This window comes from Oratosquilla oratoria, chromosome 3 (assembly GCF_046742065.1).
Source record: "Oratosquilla oratoria isolate Oo_2021 chromosome 3, ASM4674206v1, whole genome shotgun sequence".
In the NCBI taxonomy this organism is placed as follows: Eukaryota; Metazoa; Arthropoda; class Malacostraca; order Stomatopoda; family Squillidae; genus Oratosquilla; species Oratosquilla oratoria.
The window spans coordinates 41,529,663-41,556,765 of record NC_134779.1 but is presented as its reverse complement, the minus strand read 5'-3'; the positions used below and the strand labels follow the sequence as shown (position 1 = coordinate 41,556,765).

The following is a 27,103-nucleotide window of genomic DNA, read 5'->3' as shown; positions in this document are numbered from 1 at the left end:
GGATTTTATCAGCATAATTGACAACCCACAATGTTCAAACAATAACAGAACTGAATGATAGGTAAACATTGAGAGTTCACAACAAATTCGAAATGAACTTGGAACTTTTAGGTAATGTATTTCGTGGTTAATGCAATGACCAGTGTATAGAGCTACTACAGCTATGCCCCAAGGCATAGATATTACATTACCACAAAATTGACATTAATGTAAACACGTAGACGTGAAGAGAGGATGAGGGAATGGAATCATGGCATATATTAAACCTTAGTCCCTACGAAATTTAACCTTCTTTTGGAACAGAATATGTAGTTATGATAACCTAAATGTTGAACCAAGTAAAATTTTGGCTCTCGCACTAAGTCATCATTTTAGTTTGTTAATTGTGATGATATTAAGCTGCTCATCATTGGAAACTTGGACTAAGTCACTAATTCCAACTTGCTCAAACAATATTTTTCCTTTTCTTTGTATTTCATAGGTAATTCTGAATTAAGTTTATTATTCCTATATAACGTTTCATAAAATGTATGAACTAAAATAATGTATAATCTTCACCTGAGTAAATTCTTATGTTGTGGGTTTTGCCAATGGCCTCGCTCAACCCCCATGACAATGGGAAATCAGGGTTTTTGGGGTAGGAGATGAATGAAATGAGTGATATCCAATAGAAACAAATTATATTATTGTTCAAATCAGTAAGAAAACAATTAGAAAATATATTTTTGCTGGTATTTAGTTGTTCACACCTACGGCTATGCAATATAGTAATAAAAAATTAGATATTAATTTGTAGATTATGATACATGAATGTAATATGCGGTTTTCTTGGCGAAAATAAAAAACAAAAAAACCTTGCTACGAGCAAATTTACTAACGTACGAAGCCGCTAGGATACGGTCTGGATGCCAAAATATGGTTGGCCAAAATACCAGACCAGCCCCCAACACCAGGATACACCAGCCCCAATGCCAACCGACTGATCGATTGGACCATTATTGTGAGGGAGTTGCCTGGTCACAGTGGGATCCCAGTCTATCTGCGTCGATCACCGACAGAAGTCATCTAAGTGTAAGTGTAAGTCTAGTCTCTCAGACGATGGCTTTCACATTGTGGACCTGGTATTCTCCAACTCCAGGTGACGTTAATGAGCACTATTACAAAGACAAAAGGGCTTCCTTGGACTGTATGAGAGAACATGGGGTTATGCCGTTGTCTGTTAATTGCCCAAGGTAGAATAATAATCAGGCTGTCAGCATCTGTGACGACGACGATCCAGATGATCTTTAGAATTTGAGGTACCGAATTATTAAAAATTGGTTAGGTTATGTAGGTAAGTAGGTAGGTTAGGTTAGAATAGACTAATTTATCATCCTTTCATTTCTACGACCTTGGCATCTATCAAAACAAACATGGCATATCATTCAGCCGCCGCGACTTCGTTTGTTAGAAAATAGGTTTTAGCAACTTTTTTGTCATTGATTCCTGCCAAGAAAATCGCATAATATGTTCATCTATTATAATTTACAAAATTAATAATTAATTTTCTATTGCTATATTGCATAGGTGTGCACTACTAAAATTTTACCTTTTTGCCTTATCCTAATCAGATATAACAAAACCTAACCTAATCTCATCTTTAACGTAATATGGAGTGCAACTAACCAAGCCAAGTGGGTAAAGCCCTCTGAGACTTCTCCAGATGCATTGCCTTCCATACCCCCATTTGGATATGTAGTACATGGTTGTAGGCTTTCCCCTCCAAACTTCCCATTGGGGTGTGTATTAGCTAGGGGCTTCATGCTCTAGATCACTCATTGGTGTGTGTATGACCTAGGATGGGGTGTTGCCCCTTGTCAGTATCCCTTCAAAAATTCTCTGATACTGCTCACCCTATCAAAACATGAATCCAAGAAGTACAATCATGTGGGGGTGATTTTGACTGGTAGTGTAAAGTTGACACTGTCAATAATTTTTAAAAGAAAACAGATGCCAAAAAAGTTGTGATCAATTTTACACCACCAGTCAAAATTAACCTATGTGATGGTACCTATCTGTTTCACTGAAAGGTCTGTAATTTTCTATTATCAAATATTGTTTTTCTATTGACATCTTATATCTGATTCATCAAGAATCATGCTGAAGAAATTAGTAAAGCCCTGTATGATAAAAGAAGGATATTATAGTAAAATTAATAAAAATCACCTTTTAAAGGACCAATACTTTTGTTTCAGAATCGTTTGGGCAAAACTATCCTGAAGAATTTGATGGAGTACTAGATTGTGTGTCTCTTGCTGTTACCTGTGCCTTCAATCGTCGAGGGTCTCTCCTTGCTGTTGGGTGCAATGATGGTCGTATTGTCATTTGGGACTTCTTGACTCGAGGCATTGCAAAAGTCATCAGTGCCCATGTTCACCCAGTTTGCTCATTAAGGTGAAGTCACTAGTAATTTCATAATTTTTGTGTTGTTGAATTATAGTTTAATAAGTTGTACATGAATGATGGGATTGTCTTTGTGGTCAGTGAGTGAAGTTATAGTTCATAATTGTTGTAATCTGTAAATTGATAAAGCTGTAATGGTTCACTGATAGTCCACTGGAACCTCAATATCAGATATATATCAGTGTTCTCAGTAAGGAATCAACACTGGATACCTGCTTGTGGTGTTTCAGTCAGACATCACAGAATCATCTCCCTGCTACCTGTTTTCACAACCTGTCTTAACACCCTCACCTGCATATGGAGATGCAGCTGACCCTTAGTCTCTGGACTGGGCCAAAGATCCCTTTCTATCAACTTTGACTGCACCATTTTGCATAAGGAGAGCTGACAACTGGCAACTGCTCCTCTCTTCCTACTGTCAACTGGTGATGTGAAAGAGTCCCATACTAATATGACATAGACAGGTGTTCAAATTGTCTTCCTAGAGAGATCTATGGGAGGGCCTCAGGACAATCATGAGGCAGTATGGGTATCCAGTGAGGCAATAGTTGTGATATCAATAAAAGTTGATGCACAAAGTTTTGTCATATTAGATTTGCATGTTTAGTTTTTTTTAATGTAATTAGGTTTTACATGAAATGTTCACAAGATTACAAGAAAAAGCAAATTAGCAGTTAACTTTTGGTTCATTATATTATGACTGCAAATGGAAATTTTTATTATCTATTCATAAACATGTGTATAGGTTTCTAATATTCAGTATTCTATTAGTAGAAATATAAAAACAATAAAGGTTGAATTGTGTTCAAACTACTTTGCAGTGCTGTATGAAATGCATAACTTTGATTGAAAACTGTGCCCTTGAAAATTAATGCAATGGATCATTTCAGAATGCTATTCTCAATTTTGTTGTATCCTTAGTTTAACATTTATTTTGAGGTGTATGTGTTTTCTTAGTGTTTCATCCTCTTGTGTTTACAGTTGGTCAAGAGATGGCTATAAGCTTGTCAGTGTATCAACAGACAACAATGTTTGTATTTGGGATGTCTTGACAGGGGAATGTGATATTAAATACAGGTTCCCATCTCCAGTTATGAAGGTAATATTGATATTTTTTTAGCATGACTACTCATGGGTACATTTGACAAGAAGATGCCAAGGACATATCATGCATGATTATGATCATGCATTACCATATTACTATTATATATACAAGAAAAATAATCATCTTATGCTATAGTGAAACTCATCTTGTTTCTCACCATTCTCTTTCAATAGATCCAGTTTCACCCACGAACTGACAAAATGTTTTTAGTATGCCCAATGAGACATCCTGCTGTCCTAGTCAAGGTTGAGTCAACTCATGAGATTGTACCCATGGAGGATGAAGTAGGTGAATGTATACGTTTTGTCAATAATGCCTTAATTTTTGTTCTCTTCTATAAATATCAGTCCTTTTGTTTAAAGCTGGTCCTCTTTGCTTCATTACATGGCTAACCCCTCCCCTCCTTCAATTACTTGAGAGAATATATGGCAGATAGTAAGAAATCCTATAGAGCATTTAATTTTCCATTTACAACCATTCTCCATTCATACCAACTTTTTGCCCTCTCCCGTCCCTGCTTGACAGATATTCCTCTTGGATCCTCCTGTCACCCATTCTTGATCTTGCTCTCTAGTTCACTCCACCTCCACTTTCCACACTTTTTTTTTTTTTTTTTGCTTGACTCTTCACTCATTCTTTCCATATACTCATCCCATCATTTTTATCAACCCTGTCAGTGGCTCTCATTCCACCCTTGTTCTCTGTTACACCTCCACGTTTCTCACATTGCCCATCCTTGTAACCTCTACCATATTTCTCTAACACTCATTCATGTTTAGGCTCCTCCTCTCTGCCATTTTTAAATTCTTAGTCTCTACTCCATACAGTGTCATGGGCACAGTCACTCTTTCATACAGTTTTCTTTTTATGTTCATCCTTACTCTGTAATTCACAACCACCCCTACTCCTCCATTTCCTGCTACATGTGACTCTTAAGTACTTAAGTACTTACTTAAGTAAGAGCTCTTCAGTCCCTCCACCTTTTCTCCTTTAAGTCTTACCTCCAACTCACTGCCATCCTCATCTCTTGTATATCTCATTACCTTACTTTTGCTCATATTTACTTTCAGTTTTTTCCTCTCATGTGCGACAGGAAATGGAGGAGTGGGGATAGAGGTAAATTGTAGATTGAGAGAAGCAAGTAAATGTGTTGGGAGATTAACCCCTTCCATACGGTGACGCCTACGTAGGCGTCATGAGGAGCAAGTGGGTTCGCGAGGATGCCGATGTTGGCGTCTTGATTATTTTTATTGTAGTTGTACCTGCATGATCCCCATACTCAGTAAACTGGCTTCATCATATTTTCTATGGTTATCATAATTCACGGGTGAAAGAGAGAACGAGCAATACAGCGGTGACTTTATTTTTTATAATGTGAGTATTATGACGCAACATCGCACGTCTGGCAGCTAATGCTGCCCGCGAGATTTTGGCCCGGAGTGAAGGGGTTAAAAAGCGTCAGGAGACATAGACTTCTGGGAATGGGTACAAAGAGATTATATGAAGGGTTGATTGTGCCTATGCCACTGTATGGGGCAGAGACTTGGAGTTTGAGAAAGGCAGAAAGGAGAAATTTAAGTATGTTTAAGATACGGTGTCTGAGAAGTATGGTAGGGGTTAAAAGGTTGGATAGAGTAAGAAACAAGGTGAGGAGGATAGCAGGGATGGAAAAAGAGATGGGAGATAGGGCTGATGAAAAAGTATTGGGATGGTTAGGACACGTGGAAAAATGAATGAAGAAAGATTAGTAAAAGAGGCGTGGATGGAGTGAACTTGAGGGGACGACCGAGGATGAGATGGACGAATGGGGTAAAAGGGGCATTGAGCTGCTAGAGGAGAATGACTGTTGAACAAGGAAGGGAGTATTATGACGCAACATCGCACGTCTGGCAGCTAATGCTGCCCGCGAGATTTTGGCCCGGAGTGAAGGGGTTAAAAAGCGTCAGGAGACATAGACTTCTGGGAATGGGTACAAAGAGATTATATGAAGGGTTGATTGTGCCTATGCCACTGTATGGGGCAGAGACTTGGAGTTTGAGAAAGGCAGAAAAGAGAAATTTAAGTATGTTTAAGATACGGTGTCTGAGAAGTATGGTAGGGGTTAAAAGGTTGGTTAGAGTGAGAAATGAGGAGGTGAGGAGGATAGCAGGGGTGGAAAAGGAGGTGGTAGATAGGGCTGATGAAAAAGTATTGGGATGGTTTGGACACGTGGAAAGAATGAGTGAAGAAGGATTGGTAAAAGAGGTGTGGAAGGCAGAGGTGGATGGAGTGAACTTGAGGGGATGACCGAGGATGAGATGGATGGATGGGGAAAGGGGACTTTGAGCTAGAGGAGAATGACTGTTGAACAAGGAAGGGAGAAGGCAGGGAATAAGGGTGATTGGAGAATGGCTGTGTATACATGATACTTTGAAGCAGCCTGGAGGAATTTCTCCCTGTCTTCTCTATTTTGTGCATGAGAGGATGGAGAGGAGGGGGGAGGTTGCCAATTAAGTGAAGTGGCTTTGCTGTGGATGTACTGCGTCTTGGTGCATTGTTTCTAACCCAGGCTGTGGGCAAGAGACAGGGATGACCCTTCATCCACAAGGAGCTAATATGAGAGGGTAACAATGGTGGTGGAATGGGTGGGAGTGGGTGCATGCCTTTAACTTGGCTACTTCCCTTATAAGGGGGAAAAATCCTTTGGTATATAGATAGATATTGTCTTCCAAATTCTGCCACCACATTCTTCTTCAGTCTTTCTTGTGACTTAGATTCAAATACAGTGTCATCTTCAAACAACAATTTGTTCTCCTCCCCTCCCTTCCACTCTCATGAGCTCCAAACCCTAGCCCAGCACCATCACATTTACATCCCACATCACCCCATTCATATGTATCTATGTTGAAGAAATATTGAAAGAAAAAAATATCCTCTTTTCCAGGGTGATGTAAATATAGTGGCTTCTTTTGACCGAAAAGGAGACAGTATATACAGTGGAAATAGTAAAGGACGCATTCTCATCCTTACTTGTCCAGACCTCAAAGTCAAGGCTTCGTTCAAAATTGGTCAAGGAACTTCGAGTGCTGCAGCTATTAAAAGTATTGAGTTTGCAAGAAGAACTGAGTAAGTACCATAATGATTGCACATGTATTTGAATTTATATTTAACTATCATTGATGTTACAGGATAGAATTTTTCTTTCTTTTTTCTTTCTTTTATTTTCTTTTCTTAGTTGAGAATGATATCTTCCTATGAACTTTAGAGATCTCTAGGTATCTCATATTTAAGTACACATTGAGTTCCTTAATAATAATTGTTGCCTTGATGTCCACAGCAGCTGGTACTGGTCCTTGGGCCCTCCCATATATTTTTCTGGGAAGAAACTTTGGATTCATGTCTTCACTGTATTAGTGTGAGACTGTATCCATATCACTGGTGCGCTGAATGGCCTACTGGCTCCGGCACTTGGCCTTCAAGCCAAAAATTTTATAAATCAAATCAGCCATATCACTGGCTTGTAGTAGTATAATCATGCACTATTAATTTACAGCTTCTTCTTGGTAAACTCTGCTGATCGAATTATTCGTGTGTATAGCCAAAAGGATGTTATGAAATGTGGAAAAGATGGAGAACCAGAACCTACACAGAAGTTACAGGACCTTGTCAACAAGTATGCTCTCCATTTACTATTCTGTTGCACATAATTTTGAATGTTGGACATGTTCATTTATTAGCGGTATGCAGTGATTGATATAAGCATTAAGCTACATCTTAGAGCCTCACATTCAAATGTGGCATTGGAATTCACAGGGACCTGTTTTTTTTTGTAGTTTATAAATGTTGTATATAGGATTTATTTTTCCTTCAAATTCTATGGTGATCTTTATTGCAAAGTGGTTTGAGGGGAGGTCATGTATGTTTTTCTATGTGTATGGAGGGAGGATGAGTACATTGTTATGTTTAGGGAAATTATTTGTTTATTATGTTGGGGAGGTTGTCTGATGGAACGTTTCCTGGAGTTTAATATGTTTAGGTAGATGAGTTGCATACATACATATACCAAAGGCTTTTTTTCCCCCCTTATACAGGAGGTAGCCAAAAACCAAAGGCATAGAAACCACTCCCACCCATTCCATCCCCTACATACTCCACTCCCCTCTACCCTCTTCCCTCCCTCACATCTTGGCACCTCCTGGATGACGAGTCATCCCTGCATCTTGTCCACTGCTCTGGGTCAGAAAGCAGTGTTGCAAGACAGCACATCCACAGCAATGCTGCTTCATTAATTCGGCAACCCCCCTCTCTGTCCCCTTATGCAGAAAAGGAGATGGGGAGAAATCCCTTCGGGCTGCGTCAATTTATTTCTCATGCATACTCCCTCACCCCCTATCCCCCACCCACTCCCCCTCATGCATCACAGCATCATCCATACACAACCATTCTCCATTCACCCCTATCTTCTGTCCTCTCCTGTCCTTCCTCAACAGACATTCCCCTCTTTCCCAATGCCCCTTTTACCCCCATCCATCCATCTCATCCTAGATCGACCCCTCATGTTCACTCCTTCCACCTCTGCCTTCCTTGGTTTGTAATATGTTTTTTTTAGCAAATGAATAGTTGGGAGGAATGAAAAATAGGTATCTGGGATGAGCACAAAAAGAAGACTGTACAAAGGAGTGATTATATCCACAGCACTGTTTGAAGCAGAGACCTGGAATTTGAAGGAGGCAGAAAGGAATAGTCTAAACATGTTTAAAATTAAATGTTTATAATGGGGGTTATGAAGATAGATTGAGTAAATAATGTGGAGGTGAGGAAGAGTAGGTTGTGAAAAGAGAGCTGGTAAATATTATTGTGCAAAGAATACTGGGATGGTTTGGGCACATGGAAATAATGAATGAAAAAAAGAAAAAAAAAACAGTGGGAAGGAGGAATGGATGGAGTAAACTTGAGGGAAAGACCAAGACTGGGGTGGATGGATAAGGTTAAGGGAGCATTGGATGTACGAGGAATGACTGTCAAGCAAGGAAGGGCCTCACTACACTGTGTTTAATCCAAATAGTGTTATGGGGCAGGATAACCCTTCATCCCCAAGGTGCTAAGAAGGGAGGGATGGGTAAATGGGTCTTTTGATGGGAGTATATGCTGTCTTAGCCACCTTCCTTGTAAGGAGGAGTGTGGCTATTATATATATATATATATATATATATATATATATATATATATATATATATATATATATATATATATATATATATATATATATATATATATATATATGGTTATGTTTTTTCCAGAACCATGTGGAAGAAGTGTTGTTTTTCTGGTGATGGGGAATACATATGTGCTGGATCTGCTCGTCAGCATTCTCTTTACATCTGGGAACGCAGCATTGGCAATCTAGTCAAGATTTTACATGGCACTAAGGGAGAAATGCTCTTGGATGTTGTGGTAAGGTGCAGATGCACAGTTCATGAGTAAAAAGATATAGCTTCCACCACTGAGCATAAAGTTTTGAATTGTTTTATGAAAGAATTTTCAAAATAGTAAATGGTTCATGGATGTTTATGACGTAAGTCAAATGAAATATGGTGGATTTCTAATAAATCAGACACAATTGTAATTATTATTAAGATTTCAAATACAGAAATGATTGCAAAATCATTAATTGTATGTCTGATCAAAGGATGAAGTTATTTGTATTTGTAAAGATGTCGAGAATTGTATATTGAGCATGAAAATTATTTCTAGAATAGAAACAAGTAGAATCACAAAGAACATGTGTTTAAGAAATTTGTTTTATGTATTAAAAATGAAAATTTATCTTTCAGTGGCATCCAGTTAGACCAATCTTGGCCTCCATATCCTCCGGAGTTGTATCAATATGGGCACAAAATCAAGTGGAGAACTGGTCAGCCTTTGCACCAGATTTCAAAGAATTGGATGAAAATGTGGAATATGAAGAAAGGGAGTCAGAATTTGACCAAAGTGATGAAGATAAAAGTGTGGAAATGAGTCAAGAGAAGCGAGAGGAGGATGTAGAAGTGAGTGTGGTTTATTAAGGAATTGGATGAATTAGGTTCTGTTTTATAATTCATCTTGAAATTCAGAATCAACCTGACCTGGGTAGAAAATGATAATAAACGTGGTCCATCTATGGGAATTTTGCATGAGGGAGGGAGGGAGGGAGGGGTGGTGAATGGTGGGAGTTGAGTATGTGGGGATGAAATGGTTGGGAGTGGATTTATGCCTTTGATTTTGGCTACCTCCCTTGTACATGCATACATATACCAAAGGCTTTTTTCCCCCTTACACGTGGGGTAGCCAAAAAGAAAAAGGCATAGAAACCACTCCCACCCATTCCACCCCCTACATATTCCACTCCCCTCTACCCTCGTCCTTCCCTCTCATCTTGGCACCTCCTGGATGACGGGTCATCCCTGCATCCCGTCCACTGCCCTGGGTCAGAAGCAGTGTCGCAAGACACAGTACATCCACAGCAAGGCCGCTTCATTAATTCAGCGACCCCCTCTCTCCGTCCCCTCATGCAGAAAAGGAGAAGACAGGGAGAAATCCCTTCGAGCTGCATCAAATTATTTCTCATACATACTTCCTCACCCCCCATCCCCCACCCACTCCCCCTCATGCATCACAGTACATCCATACACAACCCTTCTTCATTCACCCCTATCTTCTGTCTTTTCCCATCCATCCTCAATAGACATTCCTCACTTTTGTAATGCCCCTTTTATCCCATCCATCCATCCATTCCCAAATGTCTATTTCTCATTACACTTTTTAATCCAACTCCTTTGTAAGGGAGAAAAAGCCCCAAAGGGGACATTCCTAAGAAAATCAAAGGCATAAAAGGGTCTGGGAGGAATTTTCCAACTGGAACCCTAAGGTTTGAGTCTTTTGATGTGTGTGAATGTGGTATAGATGAGAGTAAAAGGGAAGAGATAGGCAGTGTGTTTGTGAGAAGAAAGATGGATGTGTTGGCATTGAGTGAAACAAGGTTGAAAAAGATGGGTGAATTTGAGTTTGGGAGTGTAGTTGGGAGGGTTCTCAGGAGTGAAGAAAGGATGAGGGAGAGAAGGGGTGGCTGTACTAGTAAGTGAAAAGATAGGAAAGTGTGTGGTGAAGTGGAAGGAGGTTTCTTCAAACGTTAATGTGGATGAAAGTGAAACAGGGAAGGGATATGTGGGTTTTTGTGAGTGCACATGGGCCTGGTAGTGAGAAGAGTGTAGAGAAAAGGGAGGATTTTGGATAGATTTAAATGAGTGCATACAGGGTTTAGGAAGAAATGTCAATGTAGTGGTATTGGGAGACATTAATGCTAGTGTAGGAAGGGAACCAATAGATGGAGTGGTTGGAAAGTGTGGAGTTCCAGGAAAGAATCGTAGTGGAGAGTTGATGGTGGAGATGTGTCTAGGAAGAGTTGATGATAGCAAATAGTGTGTTTCGGAAGAAAGCCAAGCATAAGTACACATGGGAGAGGGTAGTGGATGGAAGAGTGGTAGATAAGGCATTACTGGACTATAAACTGGTAACCAACCAGGAGAATAGTAGGAAGAATTAAAGATGTACATGTTCAAAGGGGAGAGAGTGGGGGAATATCAGGTAATTTTTTGGTGGAATGTAAGTTGAGAGTTGAGGATAGATGGAGAAAGAGGAAAAGGACAGAAGGTAGGGAGGTGCTTAAAGTGAACTGCTTCGATGAGAAAGAAAAGGAGAAGGAGTACAAGAAGAAGCTGAGAGAGGAGTGGGAGAGAGTGAAAGATAGAGTCGAACTAGGAGTGGAGGAGGAATGGGGATGGTTCAAGGAAGGAGTCACAGGGCATGTAAAGATGGTGTGTGGAACAAGAAGCACAAGAGGAAATAGAAGGAAGGGTAGTGAATGGTGGGATGAGGAAACAAAGAAGGTTGTAGAAAAAAAAAGGAGCGAACTTTCACAGATTGGTTACAAAATAGGATGAGAAAATCATATGAGATGTACAAAGTAAAGAAAAAAGAAGTAAAACACAAGATAAAGGAGTCAAAAAGGAGAGCAGATGTGAAATGGGGTTAGAATATGACAAAATTTTTAGTCATAAAAAGATGTTTTGGAAAGAAATCGAGAGGAAGACGAGGCAAATCAAGTAGAGAAGAAAAGGTAAAAGGTGCAGATGGAGAAATGATAATGGAAGAGACAGCAATAAGAGGAAGATAGACAGAATATTTTAGGGAGTTGCTAAATGTGAAGGAGGATAGGGAGGGAAAGGTAGTTGCAATGGGTAGTGCTAAGAAAATGACAGTGATGATTGAGGAAAATGGAGGAGAAATAAGGAAAGATGAGGTGAAGACAGTTGTTAAGATGATGAGAGCAGGTAAGGCACCTGGGTTGGATGGGTGTCATGCAGAATGTATAAAAAACAGAGGTACAGTTATGGTGGACTGGCTAGTGAGGCTATTTAATGTTTGTTTAAGAGAGGGTAAAGTGCCGGAGGACTGGAGGAGTGCCTGTGTAGTCCCACTTTTCAAGGGAAAAGTAGACAAATGTAAGTGTAGTAGTTTCAGAGGGATCAGTTTGTTAAGTGTAGTTGGGAAGGCTTATGGGAGAGTCTTGATTGAGAGGACTAGGAGAGGAACAGAGGAAGTAATAGGTGAGGAACAATGTGGGTTTAGGACAGGTAGGGGGTTGTGTAGATCAGATTTTTGTGGTAAGACAGATATGCGAGAAAGCTGTAGGAAAAGGTAAGGTTGGTTTTTTGGCCTTTATGGATTTGGAAAAGGTAGACAGGGTAGACTGGAAGGCACTGTGGGAGGTATTGCAGATATATAGGATAGGAGGAAAGCTGTTAAGAGCAGTCAAAGGTTTTTACAAGAGTAGTAGAGCTTGTGTTAGAATCAGAAATGGAGAGAGTGAGTGGTTTGAGGTAAAGGTGGGACTTCACCAGGGATGTGTTATGTCAACTTGGCTGTTCAATTTATACATGGATGGGGTGGTGTGAGAGGTAAATGCAAGGGAAATAGGTTGGGGATTAGAGATGGTTAAAGGAAATGGAGAAAAGTGGGAGATAAGCCAGCTGTTGTTTGCTGACAACACTGCACTTGTGGCAGGATGAGAGGAGGGTTTGAGGAAGTTAGTGACGGAGTTTGGGAGGGTGTGCGAAAGAAGGAAACTGAAGATAAATGTGGGTAAAAATAAGGTGATGAGATGTACAAGGGAAGAAAGTGGCAGCAGACTAGAAATGAGTATTAACCCCTTCGATACGATGACACCTATGTAGGCATCATGAGGAGCAAGTGGGTACGCAAGGATGCCGATGTCGGCGTCTTGATTATATATATTGTAGTTGTACCTGCGTGACCCCCATACTCTGTAAACTGGCTTCATCATATTTTCTATGGTTATCAAAATTCACGGGTGAAAGAGAACGAGCAATACAGCGGTAACTTTATTTTTTATAATGCGAGTATTATGACGCAACATCGCACGTCTGGCAGCTAATGCTGCCCGCGAGATTTTAGCCCGTAGTGAAGGGGTTAAGGGAGAGAGACTGGAGGAAGTGGATAGTTGTAGATACTTGGGTGCAAATAGGGCAGGAAAGGGAGGAGTGAAGGTGGAGGTAGAATGTAGATTGAGAGAAGCGAGTAAATGCCTTGGTGGATTAAAAAGTGTAATGAGAAATAGGCATTTGAGAATGGATGCTAAGAGGAGATTGTATGAAGGAGTGATTTTGCCAACAGCACTGTATGGGGCAGAAACATGGAACATAAGAGAGGAGGAGTTTGAATGTGTTTGAGATGAGGTGCCTGAGAAGTATGATAGAGCTTACTAGGCTAGATAGAGTTAGAAATGAAGAGGTGAGGAGAAGAATGGTGGTGGAAAGGGAGTTGGGAGATATGGTTGATGAAAGAGTATTGGAATGGTTTGGACACGTGGAAAGAATGAGTGAAGAAAGATTAATAAAGGAGGTGTGGAAGGCAGAGGTAGGAGTGAATATGAAGGGGCAACCAAGGATGAGACGGATGGATGGGGTGAAAGGGGCATTGGGAAAGAGGGGAATGTCTGTTGAGGAAGGATGAGAGAAAACAGAAGATAGGGGTGAGTGGAGAATGGTTGTGTATGGATTATGCTGTGATGCATGAAAGGGAATGGATGGGGGATGGGGGTGAGGGAGTATGTGTGAAAAAATGATTTGACACAGCCTGAAGGGATTTCTTCCCATCTTCCCTTTTTCTGCATGAGAGGAAGGAGAGGGGGATGTCGTTGATTAAATGAAGTGGCCATGCTGTTGATGTGCTGTGTCTTGTGACACTGCCTCTGACCCATGGCAGTGGGTGAGTGGGTGAGATGCAGAGATGACTCATCATCCAGGAGGAGCCAAGATAAGAGGGGGTGAATAGGAGTGGAGTATGTGGGGATGGAATGGGTGGTAGTGGAGTATGTGGGGATGGAATGTGTGGGAATGGAGTATGTGGAGATGGAATGGGTAGTAATGGAGTATGTGCAGATGGAATAGGTGGGAGTGGAGTATGTGGGGATTGAATAAGTGGGAGTTGACTTATGCCTTTGTTTTTTGGCTACTTCCCTTGTAAGGGGGAAAAAGCCTTTGGTATATGTATGTATCAACCCATTTTATTCATCTCAGTGGAATGACTCTTTTTTCTTACTCTTGTTCACTTCCACAACTTCTCCATTCACTAACACATATAACCCCAAGTACATGAAATGCCACTTTCTCAAGCCTGTCACTCTTAACACTTACATTCAGTCAGCTGTTATCATCTCTTGTACATCACATTCCCTTTTAACTTTTCTCTCTCTCTCTCTCTTTCTCTCTCTCTCTCTCTCTCTCTCTCTCTCTTTCTCTCTCTCTCTCTCTCTCTCTCTCTCTCTCTCTTTTTCTCATACTCTTCCAAACACAGCTCGCCAATTGTTCTAGTCCCTTCTCAGAGTCAACCTTAGGTGCAGTTTCATCTCTAAAGCATTTGTTTACTTCCAACCCACCAATTCCAAACCTCTATTGGTAATTCAGTAGCAGTGTTGATATATATATATATATATATATATATATTTTTATATTTTTATATATATACATATATTTTTATTTTTATATATTTTTATATATATATATATATATATATATATATTTTTTTTGCTACAAGTAAAAGGGGCATTGGGAAAGAGAGGAATATCTGTTGAGGAAGGACGGGAGAGGACAGAAAACAGGGGTGAATGGAGAAGGGTTGTGTATGGATGATGCTTTGATACATGAGGGGGAGTGGGTGGGAAATGGGGGGTGAGGGAGTATGTATGAGAAATAAATTGACGCAGCTCGAAGGGATTTCTCCCAGTCCTCTCCTTTTCTGCATGAGGGGATGGAGAGGGGGTGTCACCAAATAAATGAAGCGGCCTTGCTGTGGATGTACTGTGTCTTACAACACTGCTTCTGACCCAGGGCAGTGGACAAGATGCAGGGATGACCCGTCATCCATGAGGTTCTAAGATAAGAGGGAGGGAAGAGGGTAGAGGGGAGTGGAGTATGTAGATCCTATGCCTTTTTCTTTTGGCTACCTCCCGTGTAAGGGGGAAAAAAGCCTTTGGTATATGTATATGTATGTACAAGTAACAATATGTTAGGGGATTGTTACTTGATGGGAAGGTCAAGGGGATGGCAGTTTGAACCCTGCCACTGGCAAAGTTGAACCAGGGGCTATCCATCTATCTATACCAAGGGCTTTTTCCCGTCTACCTGGGAGATAGCCAATTGAGAAGGCATATACTCACTCCCACCCACTTCATTCCCACCCATTCCACTCCCATCCACCACCCTTTCCTCCCACTCATCTTAGCTCCTCATGGATGACAGGTCATTCCTGTATTCCACATGGTTCATTAAATTCCATGCTACAAAGTCTTCTCTAAGGGTCACTGTTCTAGCCTCCCAATTGGGGGAAGTTTGTGATGGAAGCCATCATCATCACAATCATATTTAATCATTTAAATCAAATTTAGCACTAACTCCATTTTCAGGTGGATGTGCTGACTGTGGACCCAGTAGCAGCTTTTTGCAGCTCTGATGAGGATGATGATAATAACACCCTCTTATACCTTCCCATCTCCCCTGAAATTGAAGAACCCGAGGAAGGCTGGGGACCAGAAGGGGCACCACCAGAAGATAAAAGATCCTCAGATCCCAAGGACAATGTATCACCCAAGAAGAAACGACCCAAAACATTTGATATTAACCTGGAAAATGCACCCACTGATGGTATAGGAACTCTATATTTATTGTTTGCTGTTATAATCTAGTAATGACATGAAGATGATTTATTAATGACGTCAATTTTTATTATAACTCGCCTCACCATCCCACTTCCACAAAGTGGGAAGTGAGAAACCCCTGGCAAGGCAAAGCTCTGTTAGTTTATGGCAAGATATCTTTTGATCATGATTGGACTGGGTGCAGATAGGAGTTGGTGCTTTGGTTATGGTATGAGAATGAATGAAAGTAAATATTCCCAAAGGATTCATGAACTGATAACACCAGAATTGAAAAGAAAGGGTACCCCCAGAAAAAAGTGGATGGGTAAGATAAATGAAGCCATAAGAGCTCATGGACAGTATGTCAGACAAATGAAAATATGTGTGAGTGACATCATTAGATATGTGTATCTATATATCATTAGGCTTCTTTACCTTTATTAAGGAGGTATCACAAGCATTGAAGAAATAAGGTAAATTTTCTTGTGGTTGAAGTGGGAAGGGGCTGGAGAGGGGGGGTTGCTAATTAAGTGAACTGGCCTTGCTGTGGATGTGCTGTGTCTTGCTGCATTGCTTCTGACCCAGGATAGTGGGTGGGATAAAGGGATGACCCGTCATCCATGAGGAACTAAAATGAGAGGGAAACATGAGTGGTGGATGGGAGTGGGTGCTTCATGCCTTTGACTTGGCTACCTCCCTTATAAGAGGGAAGAAGTCCTTGGTATATTGATAGATTAAATGGGAAGGAGTTAAAGAAATGAGTATGGTAGGAGTGAAATGGGTGAGAATGATCCTCACCCATGCCTTAGCCACCTCACTTTGCATGTCTAATACAGCATTTCTCAACCCAGGTTCCCTGGAATCCATATAAGAGGGTTGAAGATTCCATGAGGATTAGTGAGAAATAGACTTATGATAAAAAAATGCATTTTTAAATGTTTTTGTGATTTAGAAAGATGCCATGCAGAATGCCTGAAAAAAGGAGGTACAGTTATGGTGTACTGGCTGGTGAGGTTATTTAATGTTTGTGAGAGGGTAGAGGGCTGGAGGACTGGAGGAATGCCTGTATAGTTCTGCTTTACAAGGGAAAGGGGGACAAGTGTGAGTGTAGTAGTTTCAGAGGGATCAGCATGTTGAGTGTAGTTGGGAAGGCTTATGGGAGGGTCTTGATTGAGAGTATTAGGAGAGGAACAGAGGGAGTGATTGGTGAGAAACAGTGTGGATTTAGGACAGGTAGGGGATGTGTAGATCAGATCTTTGTGGTAAGACAGATATGTGAGAAAGCTATAGGAAAAGGTAAGGATTTTTTTGGGAGCTTTTATGGATTTGGAAAAGGCTTACGACAGGGTAGACCAGAAGGCACTGTGGGAGGTATTGCAGATGTATGGGATAGGAGGAAACCTGTTAAGAGCAGTCAAGAGTTTTTACAAGAGTAGTAGAGCTTGTGTTAGGATTAGAAATGGAAAGAGAATGGTTTGAGGTAATGGTGGGACTTCGTCAGAGATGTGTTATGTTGCCCTGGCTGTTCAGTCTATACATGGATGGGGTGGTGAGAGAGGTGAATGCAAGCATAGTGGGTCAGGGGTTGGAGATGGTTAAAGAAAATGGAGAAAGGTGGGAGATAAGCCAGCTGTTGTTTGCTGACGACACTGCACTTGTAGCAGGATCAGAGGAGGGATTGAGGAAGTTAGTGACAGAGTTTGAGAAGATGTGTGAAAGAAGGAAGCTGAAGATAAATGTGGGCAAAAGTAAGGTGATGAGATGTACAAGGGGAGAGAGTGGCAGCAGGCTGGAAGTGAATATTAACCCCTTCCATACGGTGCCGCACACGTAGGCGTCATGGGGAGCGAGTGTATTCGCGAGGCTGCCATATCGGCGTCTTGATTATATTTATTGTAGTCGCCCCTCCATAATGACATTCTTTCTAATTCTTTTGTAATCGCATTTTCTATGGTTATCAAAATTCACGGGTGAAGAGAGAACGATCGATATAAGCGGTGACTATATTTTATGATGCGAGTATTATTACGACACGTCGTACGGCTGGCATTGGCTGCTGCCACCGAGATCTAAGTCCATGACGCCTACGTGTGCGGCACCGTATGGAAGGGGTTAAGGGAGAGCGACTGGAGGAAGTGGATAGTTTTAGATACTTGGGTGCAAATGTGGCAGGAAAGGGAGGAGTGGGGGTGGAGGTAGAATGTAGATTGAGAAATGCGAGTAGATGCCTTGGTGGATTAAAAAGTGTAATGAGAAATAGACATCTGGCAATGGATACTAAGAGGAGGTTATATGAAGGAGTGATTGTGCCAACAGCAATGTACGGGGCAGAAACATGAAACATAAGAGAGGAAGAGAGAAGGAGTTTGAATGTGTTTGAGATGAAATGTCTGAGAAGTATGATGGGGGTTACTAGGCTAGATAGAGTGAGGAGAACAGGGGTGGAAAGGGAGTTGGGAGATAAGGTTGATGAAAGAGTATTAGGATGTTTTGGTCACATGGAAAGAATGAATGAAGAAAGATTAGTAAAAGGTGTGGAAGAAGTGAATATAAGGGGGTGTCTTAGGATGAGATAGATGGATGGGGTAAAAGGGGCATTGGGAAAGAGAGGCATGTCTGTTGAGGATGGACGGGAGAGGACAGAAGAGGGGGGTGAATGGAGAAGGGTTGTGTACAAATGATGCTGTGATGCATGAGAGGGAGTAGGGTGGGAAATAGGGAGTGAGGGAGTATGTATGAGAAATAAATTGATGCAGCCTGAAGGGTTTTCTCCCCGTCTTCTCCTTTTCTGCATGAAGGGACAGAGAGGGGGTGTCGCCGAATTAATGAAGCGGCCTTGCTGTGGATGTGCTGTGTCTTGCAACACTGCTTCTGACCCAGGGCAGTGGACAAGGTGCAGGGATGACCCGTCATCCAGGAGGTGCCAAGATAAGAAGGAGGGAAGTGGAGTATATAGGGGATGGAATGGGTGTGAGTGTTTTCTATGGCTTTGTTTTTTGGCTACCTCCTGTGTAAGGAGGAAAAACCCTTTGGTATATGTATGTATGTAATTATTCTGTCTATATACCAAGGGCTTTTTCCCCCTTACAAGGGAGTTAGCCAAGTCTAAGGCACATACCTACTCCCACCCATTCCATTCCCATTCATCACCCTCTCCTCTCTCTCATCTTAGCTCCTCATGAATGACAGGTCATCCCTGTATCCTGCCTACTGCCCTGGGTCAGAAGCAATGTAGCAGGACACAGTACATCCACAGCAAGGCTGCTTCACTTAATTGGTGACCCCCCTCTCCATTCCCTCATGCAGATAGAGAGAAGATGGAGAGAAATCACTTTGGGTTGGATCAAAATATCATTCACACATAAACACTCCCTGCCAATCTCCTGCCCCATCCCTTCCTTGCATCACAGTATCATCTATACACAGCCACTTTCCACTCATCCCTATCTTCTGCCTCCTGCCTTCTTCCTTCCTTGCTCAATAGATATTACCCTCTTCAGTGCCCCTTTCACCCCATCTATCCATCTCTTCATTGGTTGTCCCCTCAAGTTCACTCCCTCCACCTCTTTTACTAATCTTTCTTCACTTATTCTTTCCATGTGTCCAAACCATCCCAATACTCTTTCATCACCCTTATCTGCCATCTTTTTTTCCACTCCCACCCTCTTCCTCACCTCCTCATTTCTTGCTATCCAGCCTAGTAACACTTACCATACTTCTCAGACATTTTATCTCAAACACATTCAAATTTTTCCCCTCTGCCTCTCTTAAACCTCTCTTAAATTCCAAGTCTCTGCTCTATACAATGCCATAGGCACAACACCCATTCATACAATCTCTTCTTTGCATTCATTCCCAGATGCCTATTTTTCTTGACACTTTTTAATCCCTCAAGGCATTTACTTGCTTTTCTCAATCTGTAATTTACTTCCACCTCCACTTCTCCCTTTCCTGCTACATGCAACCCAAATACCTAAAGCTATCCATTTCCTCCAGTCTGTCTCCTTTATGACTTATTTTTAACTCACTGCCATCCTCTCCTCTTGTACATCTCATCACCTTGCTTTTACCCACATTTTCCCTCAACTTTCTCCTATTGTATACCTTCCCAAACTCTTTCACTAACTCTATTATTAGAAACAATTTTGTTTGCCTTGTAAGCAAAAGTTTGTGAAGGAGATAGAAAGATATTAGTATAGATATATGATACTTTTTATTGGGGGGTTTCATAAGGGATGATAATTCTTTCAAGGGTTCTGTCAGGGAAGAAAGTTAGGAAATGCTGGTTCAATAGGTTGGGATGTGGGGGGGGGGGTTGAATTAATTTTAATATTGTTGGCTCCCCATTTCCCCATCTATTGATTGTTAATTATCAAATTAAGCTAAGGTTTCGTATGAGGGAAAAGTGGAGGTTGTTGAAATAATTCCAGTAACAAGAAATAAAGAATCACAATTGTTTTCTTTTGTGTTTTCAACAGAAGTGCATCCTTTGAACACAAGCAGACCAAAAGACAAGCAGAACACTGGCAACAAGAAAGGACGTAGTGGCTCCAAGGGGGAATCAAAAAAAGACAGAAAAAAACACTAATTTATCTTTTTTTATGTGCATGTTTAAATGCATCATGTATTTAAATGTATATGTGTATGTACAAAGAAGATATGTGCTGAAGTTTGAAAGAACCAGAGAGAAGGAAAGACTAAAAGTGAAATTTATACTATAAAGGAGGGCATGATGTGGAAGCAGAAAGTCATGAAGACAAAAGTGGTGGTGTAAGACAGAAAGGAATGAGGAAAATAGAAATGAAAGGAGGAAAGAGGTGAGTCGGAACAAACAAAAGGAAGAGAAGGGATTAAGTGAAGGCAACACTAGTGAAGTTAGGGAGTGCATAAGTGAAGTGCAGGAATATTGAATATTATTTGGTCCTCATTGTGTTTCCCTTGTTATTCCTACCAGCCACTGACATAGAAACAGTTGATCATTCTACTGCCCTGGTTCTGTCTTGGAGGAGACCTACAACACTTAGGAAACTGGATACAGCCACCACTTCAGCCCGTAGGTCATTCAATAAGTAGACTTTATGGAATTGTTTAGAGAACATGTCTGGAACAACATAAGATAATATGGTTTGTGTCCTCTGTGTGGAAACTGCATCTTGGGTACTTATGCCTGTTGCCAGGCCAATTCTGTGCTGGCACTGTTTTAGTGCTGAATGGTACCCGAGCATAGGCGTGATAGTGCTGCTTCATATTGGGAGTGGTTTATTTGCTAGTTTTATATCAAGAGTTCTCTGAAGAAGTATTGGAATGTCTTATCTCATTAGTACTCTGTAAAGCTCATGCAATCAATACCCTGTATAAGGAGGAGTATGAGAAAAGATGAAGTGAAGGAGAGTTTTAAGAAGGGCAACAGAAAGGTAATGGCTCAGTACAATATTCCTCTGAATTGAGATTAGTCCTCAGACATAAAACAGTGTCAATCAAAGAATAAGAAAATATATAAAGCATGTTCAAATTGGAATGTTGAATATCATTTTTTTTAAGAAACATCCTGATTCTTTAATCACTGTGTGTGTGTGTGTGCGTGTGCCTGCATGCACATTCAAATTGTTCATCTATATAATGTGAGCATCCCCTCACCTTACCCAATCAGTCATTACCCATGATGTAAGATGGCTAGGTCTTGGCAAGAAAAGTTCTCAACTCTTCTGTTTATCACATGCTTCCAATTCACTCTTTCCCATTTGAACCATGTGAAGGTTGTATTTCTCATCACTCTTGTAGTAACACTGTTACTTCATTCTTCTTGCACCCCTCTTATGGAATAGGTCATTGCCTTAATCAATCAATTTTTCTCAAACTATACATACATACATATATATATATATGTATGTATATATATATATATATATAATATATATATATATATATATATATATATATATATATATATATATATATATATATATATATATATATATATATATATATATATATATATATATTGACTCTTGTGGCTTAATTCACACAATCCACTCACATTTTCCTTGGTTTGCCTCTTGTTCTTACTCCTGGCACCAGTGATTTGTGCATCTTCTAAGGATAAACTTCCATCCATTCCCATAACATGACCACACTATCTCAGGTTGGCCTGTTCTACTCTTTCTCCCAATCCCATCTCTAGTACTTTTATAAATCCTCTCATTCCTTACCTTGTCATACTTTGTAACACTAAACAGGATCCCACACATAACAGTCAGTGCAGTTGATGATTCATACATTTCTTTCATCATTTTCATTGAAGCTCTCTTTTCTTTGATACCACTCTCAGGAATTCTATTTTCTCTTACTTTTTCACTTTATGGCCCATCTCTTTTTTCAGTTTCCGTTTCTTTGAATACCAGGAGGTACAGTGATGGTGGACTGGCTGGTGACATTATTTGATATTTGTTTAAAAGAGGGTAGAGTGCTGGAGGACTGGAGGAGTACCTGTATAGTTCCACTTTACAAGGGAAAAGGGGACAAGTGAGTGTAGTAGTTTCAGAGTGATCAGTTTGTTAAGTGTAGTTGGGAAGGCTTATGGGAGGGTCTTGATTGAGAGGATTAGGAGAGGACCAGAGTAATTGGTGAGAGACAGTATGGGTTTAGGATAGGTAGGGGTTGTATGGATCAGATTTTTGTGGTAAGACAGATATGTGAGAAAGCTATAGGAAAAAGTAAGGATGTTTTTGGGCTTTTATGGATTTGGAAAAGGCTTATGACAGGGTAGACAGGAAAGCACTGTAAAAGTTATTGCAGATATATGGAATAGGAGGAAAGCTGTTAAAAGCAGTCAAGAGTTTTTACAAGAGTAGTAGAGCTTGTGTTAGAATCAGAAATGGAGAGAGTGAGTGGTTTGAGGTAAAGGTGGGACCTTGTCAGGTATGTATTATGTCTCCTTGGCTGTTCAATTTATACATGGATGGGGTGGTGCAAGGGTAGTGGGTCGAGAATTGGAAATGGTGAAAGGAAATGGAGAAAAGTGGGAGATAAGCCAGTTGTTGTTTGCTGATGACTACACTTGTAGCAGGATGGGAAGAGGGTTTAACCCCTTCCATATGGTGATGCCTACGTAGGCATCATGAGGAGCAAGTGGGTACGCGAGGCTGCCATATCGGCGTCTTGATTATATTAATTGTAGTTGTACTTGCATGACCCCCATACTCTGGTTGAAGTCCGGTAGTTGAAGTATCGGCTCCTTGCAGAGGAGGTTCTTACATACATATACCAAGGCCTTTTCCCCCTTCCAAGGGAGGTAGCCAAAAAGGGAAAGGCATAAAAACACTCCCACCCATTTTGGTTCTTAAGCATCGTAAACACTTCCTCCTGTTCAGGCCTCCATGTCAACTTGTTAGGAGCATTCTTGTTGAGAAGCTCTGTGAGTGGCAAGGCGAGGACAGCAAAATTCGGAATGAACCTGCGGTAGTAGCCCACAAGTCCCAAGAACGATCGGACCTGTTTCTTCGTGGTCGGCCGAGAGGCATTCTTGATCTTTATTATCTTGCTATCCTGGCATCCACATCGTCCTTTGCCTAAGGTATGTCGTAGGAACTGTACTTCCTGTTGGAAAAGTTCGCATTTAGACTGCTTGACTGTCATATTCACTGAACTAAGCCTCATAAGTACCTTCTCCAGGATCTCCAGATGTTCCTCGAAGGTAGAAGAGTGGATGAGTATATCGTCCACAAAAGCTTCCACTCCATGGATGCCGTGCAGAACTTGACGCATGGCACGGTTAAAAACTGCTGGGGAGTTGGTAAGTCCAAAAGGTAGTACTTTGAACTGGTAAAGTCCGTTGGGTGTTGCGACTGCCGTGACCTGTTTGCTTCTCTCCTCCAGCGGAATCTGGAAGAATCCTTTCGCCAAATCCATCTTTGAAAAGATTTTTGAGTTGGCGGCCTTTGCAAATATTTCCTGCTGATTACTCATTGGCTCTGCATCCACCTGGGTTACTGCATTTACTCCGCGGTAATCTCCACAGATTAGTACACCTCCATCCTTCTTGCGTACAACGACTATAGGACTGCAGTAGGGAGACGATGACTTCTCTATGATGCCTGCAGCTTCCATGTTTTCTATCTCCTTCTTGACTGCATCCACCAGACGAATGGGTATCGGGTATGGCTTCAATCTGACTGGTATGCTGCTCGTCAGCCGTATTTCGTGGCAATCCACCTTGGCGACTCCAGGCTTATCGGAAAACACTGCAGAATGTCGCTGGAGAATAGAATTTATACGTCTCTTCTGCTCTGGACCAAGCCTCGGAGGTACTTGCACATCCTCCACCGTTTCGCCTTGGATAGCTTCAGGGGTAAGGGGTGCGCAATCTGTCAATTCCTCAATCTTTGGTATAACCACGGCAGCAGAGACCATCTGCGCCTGCTTAAACTGGCCTTTGACAAGCTGCAAACACTCACACTGTTCAGGTGATAGCACACGATCTCCCCTATTCAGCAAACATTCTTGACCAACTGCCAAACATGTAACTTGAGGTGTGTAATATTTCTTCAGCATATTGATGTGGAACCTCTTTTGGTCTGGTCCCACTTGCACCAAGTAGTTCAAGTCACTGAGATGTTTGACTACTTCAAAAGGTCCTTGCCATTGCGACAGCAACTTGTTGTGCGCGGTGGGTAGAAGGAAGAGGCACTGGTCTCCTTCCTCGAGGATCCTCAGCTTAGTTTTCTTGTCGTAGTACGCCTTCTGAACTTCCTTAGCTTTCAGTAGCTCTTGCTTTGCTACTTCACAGGTCTCTCGTAGTCGTTCGGCCAAGTCCAGCACATATGCATAAGTTGTCTTCACTGCGGGGTCAGGCTCTTCTTCGTCCCAGAGTTCTCGCAGTACTTGCAGAGGACCACGAACTGACCTGCTGTAGACTAACTCAAATGGCGAGAACTGTAGTGAAGCTTGGGGTACTTCGCGGTAGGCGAATAGTAGAGGGGCGATAAATCGTGGCCATTCCTTAGGTTGCTCTGCTGCCATCCGCTTCAGCATCTTCTTGAGGGTACCATTGAAACGCTCACAGAGCCCGTTGCACATGGGGTGGTAAGGGGTAGTCCTGAGCCCTTTTACAGCCAGTAGCCTCAGCAACTCTTCCATCATGACTGAAGTGAACTGGCTCCCCCGGTCGGACAACACTTGCTTAGGAATGCCCACATGACAAAAGATTTCGAACATTGCTTCGGCGACAGTTATGGTTTCAATATTGCGAAGGGGTACCGCTTCAGGCCATCTCGTCGCGAAGTCCACGCAGGTAAGGATGTATTTGGCTCCGTCAGCTGCCCTTGGAATGATAGGTCCAACGATGTCCACAGCCACTCGCTGGAATGGCTCAGAGATCAGAGGCAATGGTCCGAGTGGTGCAGGCTTCACTCGGCCGCGATCTGTAGTCTTCTGACATACGTCACATGACCTCACCATCCTCACTATCTCTCTGCCTATCCCAGACCAGAAAAATTGAGACTGAATTCTATCCTGAGTTTTCTGTACTCCCATGTGTCCACCTAGTGCAGCATGATGACCCAGCTTAAACACTGCCAGGCGGTACTTCTCTGGAACGACGAACTGTAGTCTCGAGTCCCCGCTTGGATACACTGTACTGCGATAAAGTCTTCCCCTTTTCTTAAGGAATCTGGTTTCTGTTCCCCGAGAAGTTCTGCAATGTCCCTCTAGAACCTTCTTACGAACCATGGCAAGTGTGGGATCGGTCGTTTGCTCGGCAACTACATCCTCACTATTTGCAAGATCTGAAACAGATGAAAGTATCAAAGGTTTTACCTGGTTGGTTGCTCTGGCGGCTTCTCTGGTAACCACCGCTGCACAGGTTTGGGTGGTGGCTTCGTGTGAGCAAAAGTTCTTGGCTCCAGGAATGTTTCCATTTACCAAGTCTGCTACCACCTCCTCCATGACTGCAGCGATGACTCGTCCAGTGTAGAAAGGACTAACCACTTCAACCGTAGCTAAGGGGCAGATCACCCGAGTCCCGTTGATAAGACTCATGGCTACATAATTTCCGGTGTAGCTGTTAGGCGTTACAAGCCTCTCCTGGACACAACACCCCGTCGATCCATTGTCCCTTAAGACTTCCGCGGTGACACCATTTACCTTGCCAGGCTGAACCAGGAGCCCTGTACCTCTGAGACTAGAACTCAATACAGGTGACAAGTACACGTGTTGGGGAGTTGACACGGAACCGGCGGTGACACACTCTTCTTGTGGAGTAACCTTTGGGGAAAATTCCTCAGGTGCTCCTCCGTGGTGTACTGCTGCTGCTGCAGCGTGCTGATTCTTCTAACCCTTGTGACCTTTCCAGCCACCTTGAGAGTAGGGCTGGTTCCTCACTTGCTGTGGTTGGCTCTGAGGATAAAAGGATTGAGTAAATCTTTGTGGTTTCGACTGCTGTGGAGATGACTGTGGCAACTTATTGTGGTGTTGGGCTTGCGTGTTAGACCATTGTGGTGTCTGAGAATGAACAGTTGGAGGCAACTTCTTGTGAAGTTGCTTCCTCGTGTGGTACCCGTAAGCTGCGAAGTGTGCGTCGGCCAGGTCAGTCATTTGCTGGAGGTCCTTGACTTTCTGTGTCTTGAATTTAGCCACCAGCTCCGTGGGACACGACCTTTCCAGCTGGGTGCGCAGCATCAAGTCGCGCAGACCCTCGACAGTCTGCGGAGTCTCGTCCTTTTCCATCCAATGGTCCAAGTAACTCTTCAATCGAGCGCAGAACTGGGCTACCGTCTCCTTATCCTGCAACACAGCTCGCTGATATTGGTCACGTGCATCCTCCAATGTCTTACCATAAGCTAGAAGTAATGCCTTCTTCATACCTTCATAATCCCGCATTGAGGAGTCAACACTGAATGATGTCAAGAGGCTTCCCGTTGAAGAGGTTCATAAACTCAACCTTTTTGACATCTTCACTCAGATCATATGTGGTTGCCACCATCTGGAACCTGTCAATAAAAGGCTCAATCACTTGACCTACTTCATACTTGGGAATGTTGAGCCAGTGTGTAAAGAACTCTGTGGGAGCAACAAGGGTGACACCTGGCAAGCTAGTTCCATCGGCCTGAGTTTGGGAAAGTTTGAGCTGCAGCATTTCCTTCTCATGCAGCTGTTACTCCTTTTAATGCTCCAACTTCTCCTTTTCAAGTTCCAGCTTGAGTTTCTCGAACTCTCGTTCCTGCACTCTGTCGTCCCGAAGTTGCTGTTGCCGTTTTCGGACGTACTCCCGGATTTCCTCAGTATCCGTATACCCCAGGGTTTCCGCCTCACTCGTCAATCCCTGCACG

General features: G+C 42.0%; 2 protein-coding genes across 3 annotated transcripts; one reads left to right on the top strand and one right to left on the bottom strand.

The window, feature by feature from the left end:
* On the top strand, positions 1 to 21,640 carry Rbbp5 (retinoblastoma binding protein 5). Of its 2 annotated transcripts, XR_012966029.1 has the most exons (11): positions 1 to 111; positions 2,235 to 2,433; positions 3,424 to 3,541; positions 3,721 to 3,831; positions 6,471 to 6,652; positions 7,080 to 7,199; positions 8,827 to 8,980; positions 9,361 to 9,573; positions 15,549 to 15,786; positions 20,258 to 20,596; positions 20,734 to 21,640. XR_012966029.1 is itself a non-coding variant. In XM_076180095.1 (10 exons), exons 1-10 carry the CDS (start codon positions 93 to 95, stop codon positions 20,365 to 20,367), a joined length of 1,464 nt encoding a protein of 487 aa, XP_076036210.1. In that variant the 5' UTR covers positions 1 to 92; the 3' UTR covers positions 20,368 to 21,640. The 2 variants fall into 2 exon arrangements, 1 of the variants encoding a protein (XP_076036210.1); XM_076180095.1 differs by having other exon boundaries at positions 20,258 to 21,640.
* Positions 20,756 to 26,654, bottom strand: LOC143017759 (uncharacterized). The gene is made up of 3 exons (XM_076172623.1): positions 26,111 to 26,654; positions 23,107 to 26,026; positions 20,756 to 21,020 (listed from the first exon to the last, which is right to left on the bottom strand). The coding sequence occupies exons 1-3, from the start codon at positions 26,652 to 26,654 to the stop codon at positions 20,756 to 20,758; spliced, it is 3,729 nt and encodes a 1,242-aa protein (XP_076028738.1).
* Positions 26,655 to 27,103: the final 449 nt, after the last annotated feature.

Bases quoted from the DNA above. Each gene is read 5' to 3' on its own strand.
- Rbbp5 (XM_076180095.1), top strand. The intron at 3,832-6,470 runs GTAGGTGAATGT...CCTCTTTTCCAG, and splicing joins TTGTACCCATGGAGGATGAA to GGTGATGTAAATATAGTGGC. The intron at 8,981-9,360 runs GTAAGGTGCAGA...TTTATCTTTCAG, and splicing joins AAATGCTCTTGGATGTTGTG to TGGCATCCAGTTAGACCAAT.
- LOC143017759 (XM_076172623.1), bottom strand. From the start codon at position 26,654: ATGCGGGATTATGAAGGTATGAAGAAGGCATTACTTCTAGCTTATGGT. The intron at 26,027-26,110 runs GTTAGAAGAATC...TTACTCCACAAG, and splicing joins TGGCTGGAAAGGTCACAAGG to AAGAGTGTGTCACCGCCGGT. The intron at 21,021-23,106 runs GTGGGAGTGTTT...CCCAATATGAAG, and splicing joins ATGCTTAAGAACCAAAATGG to CAGCACTATCACGCCTATGC.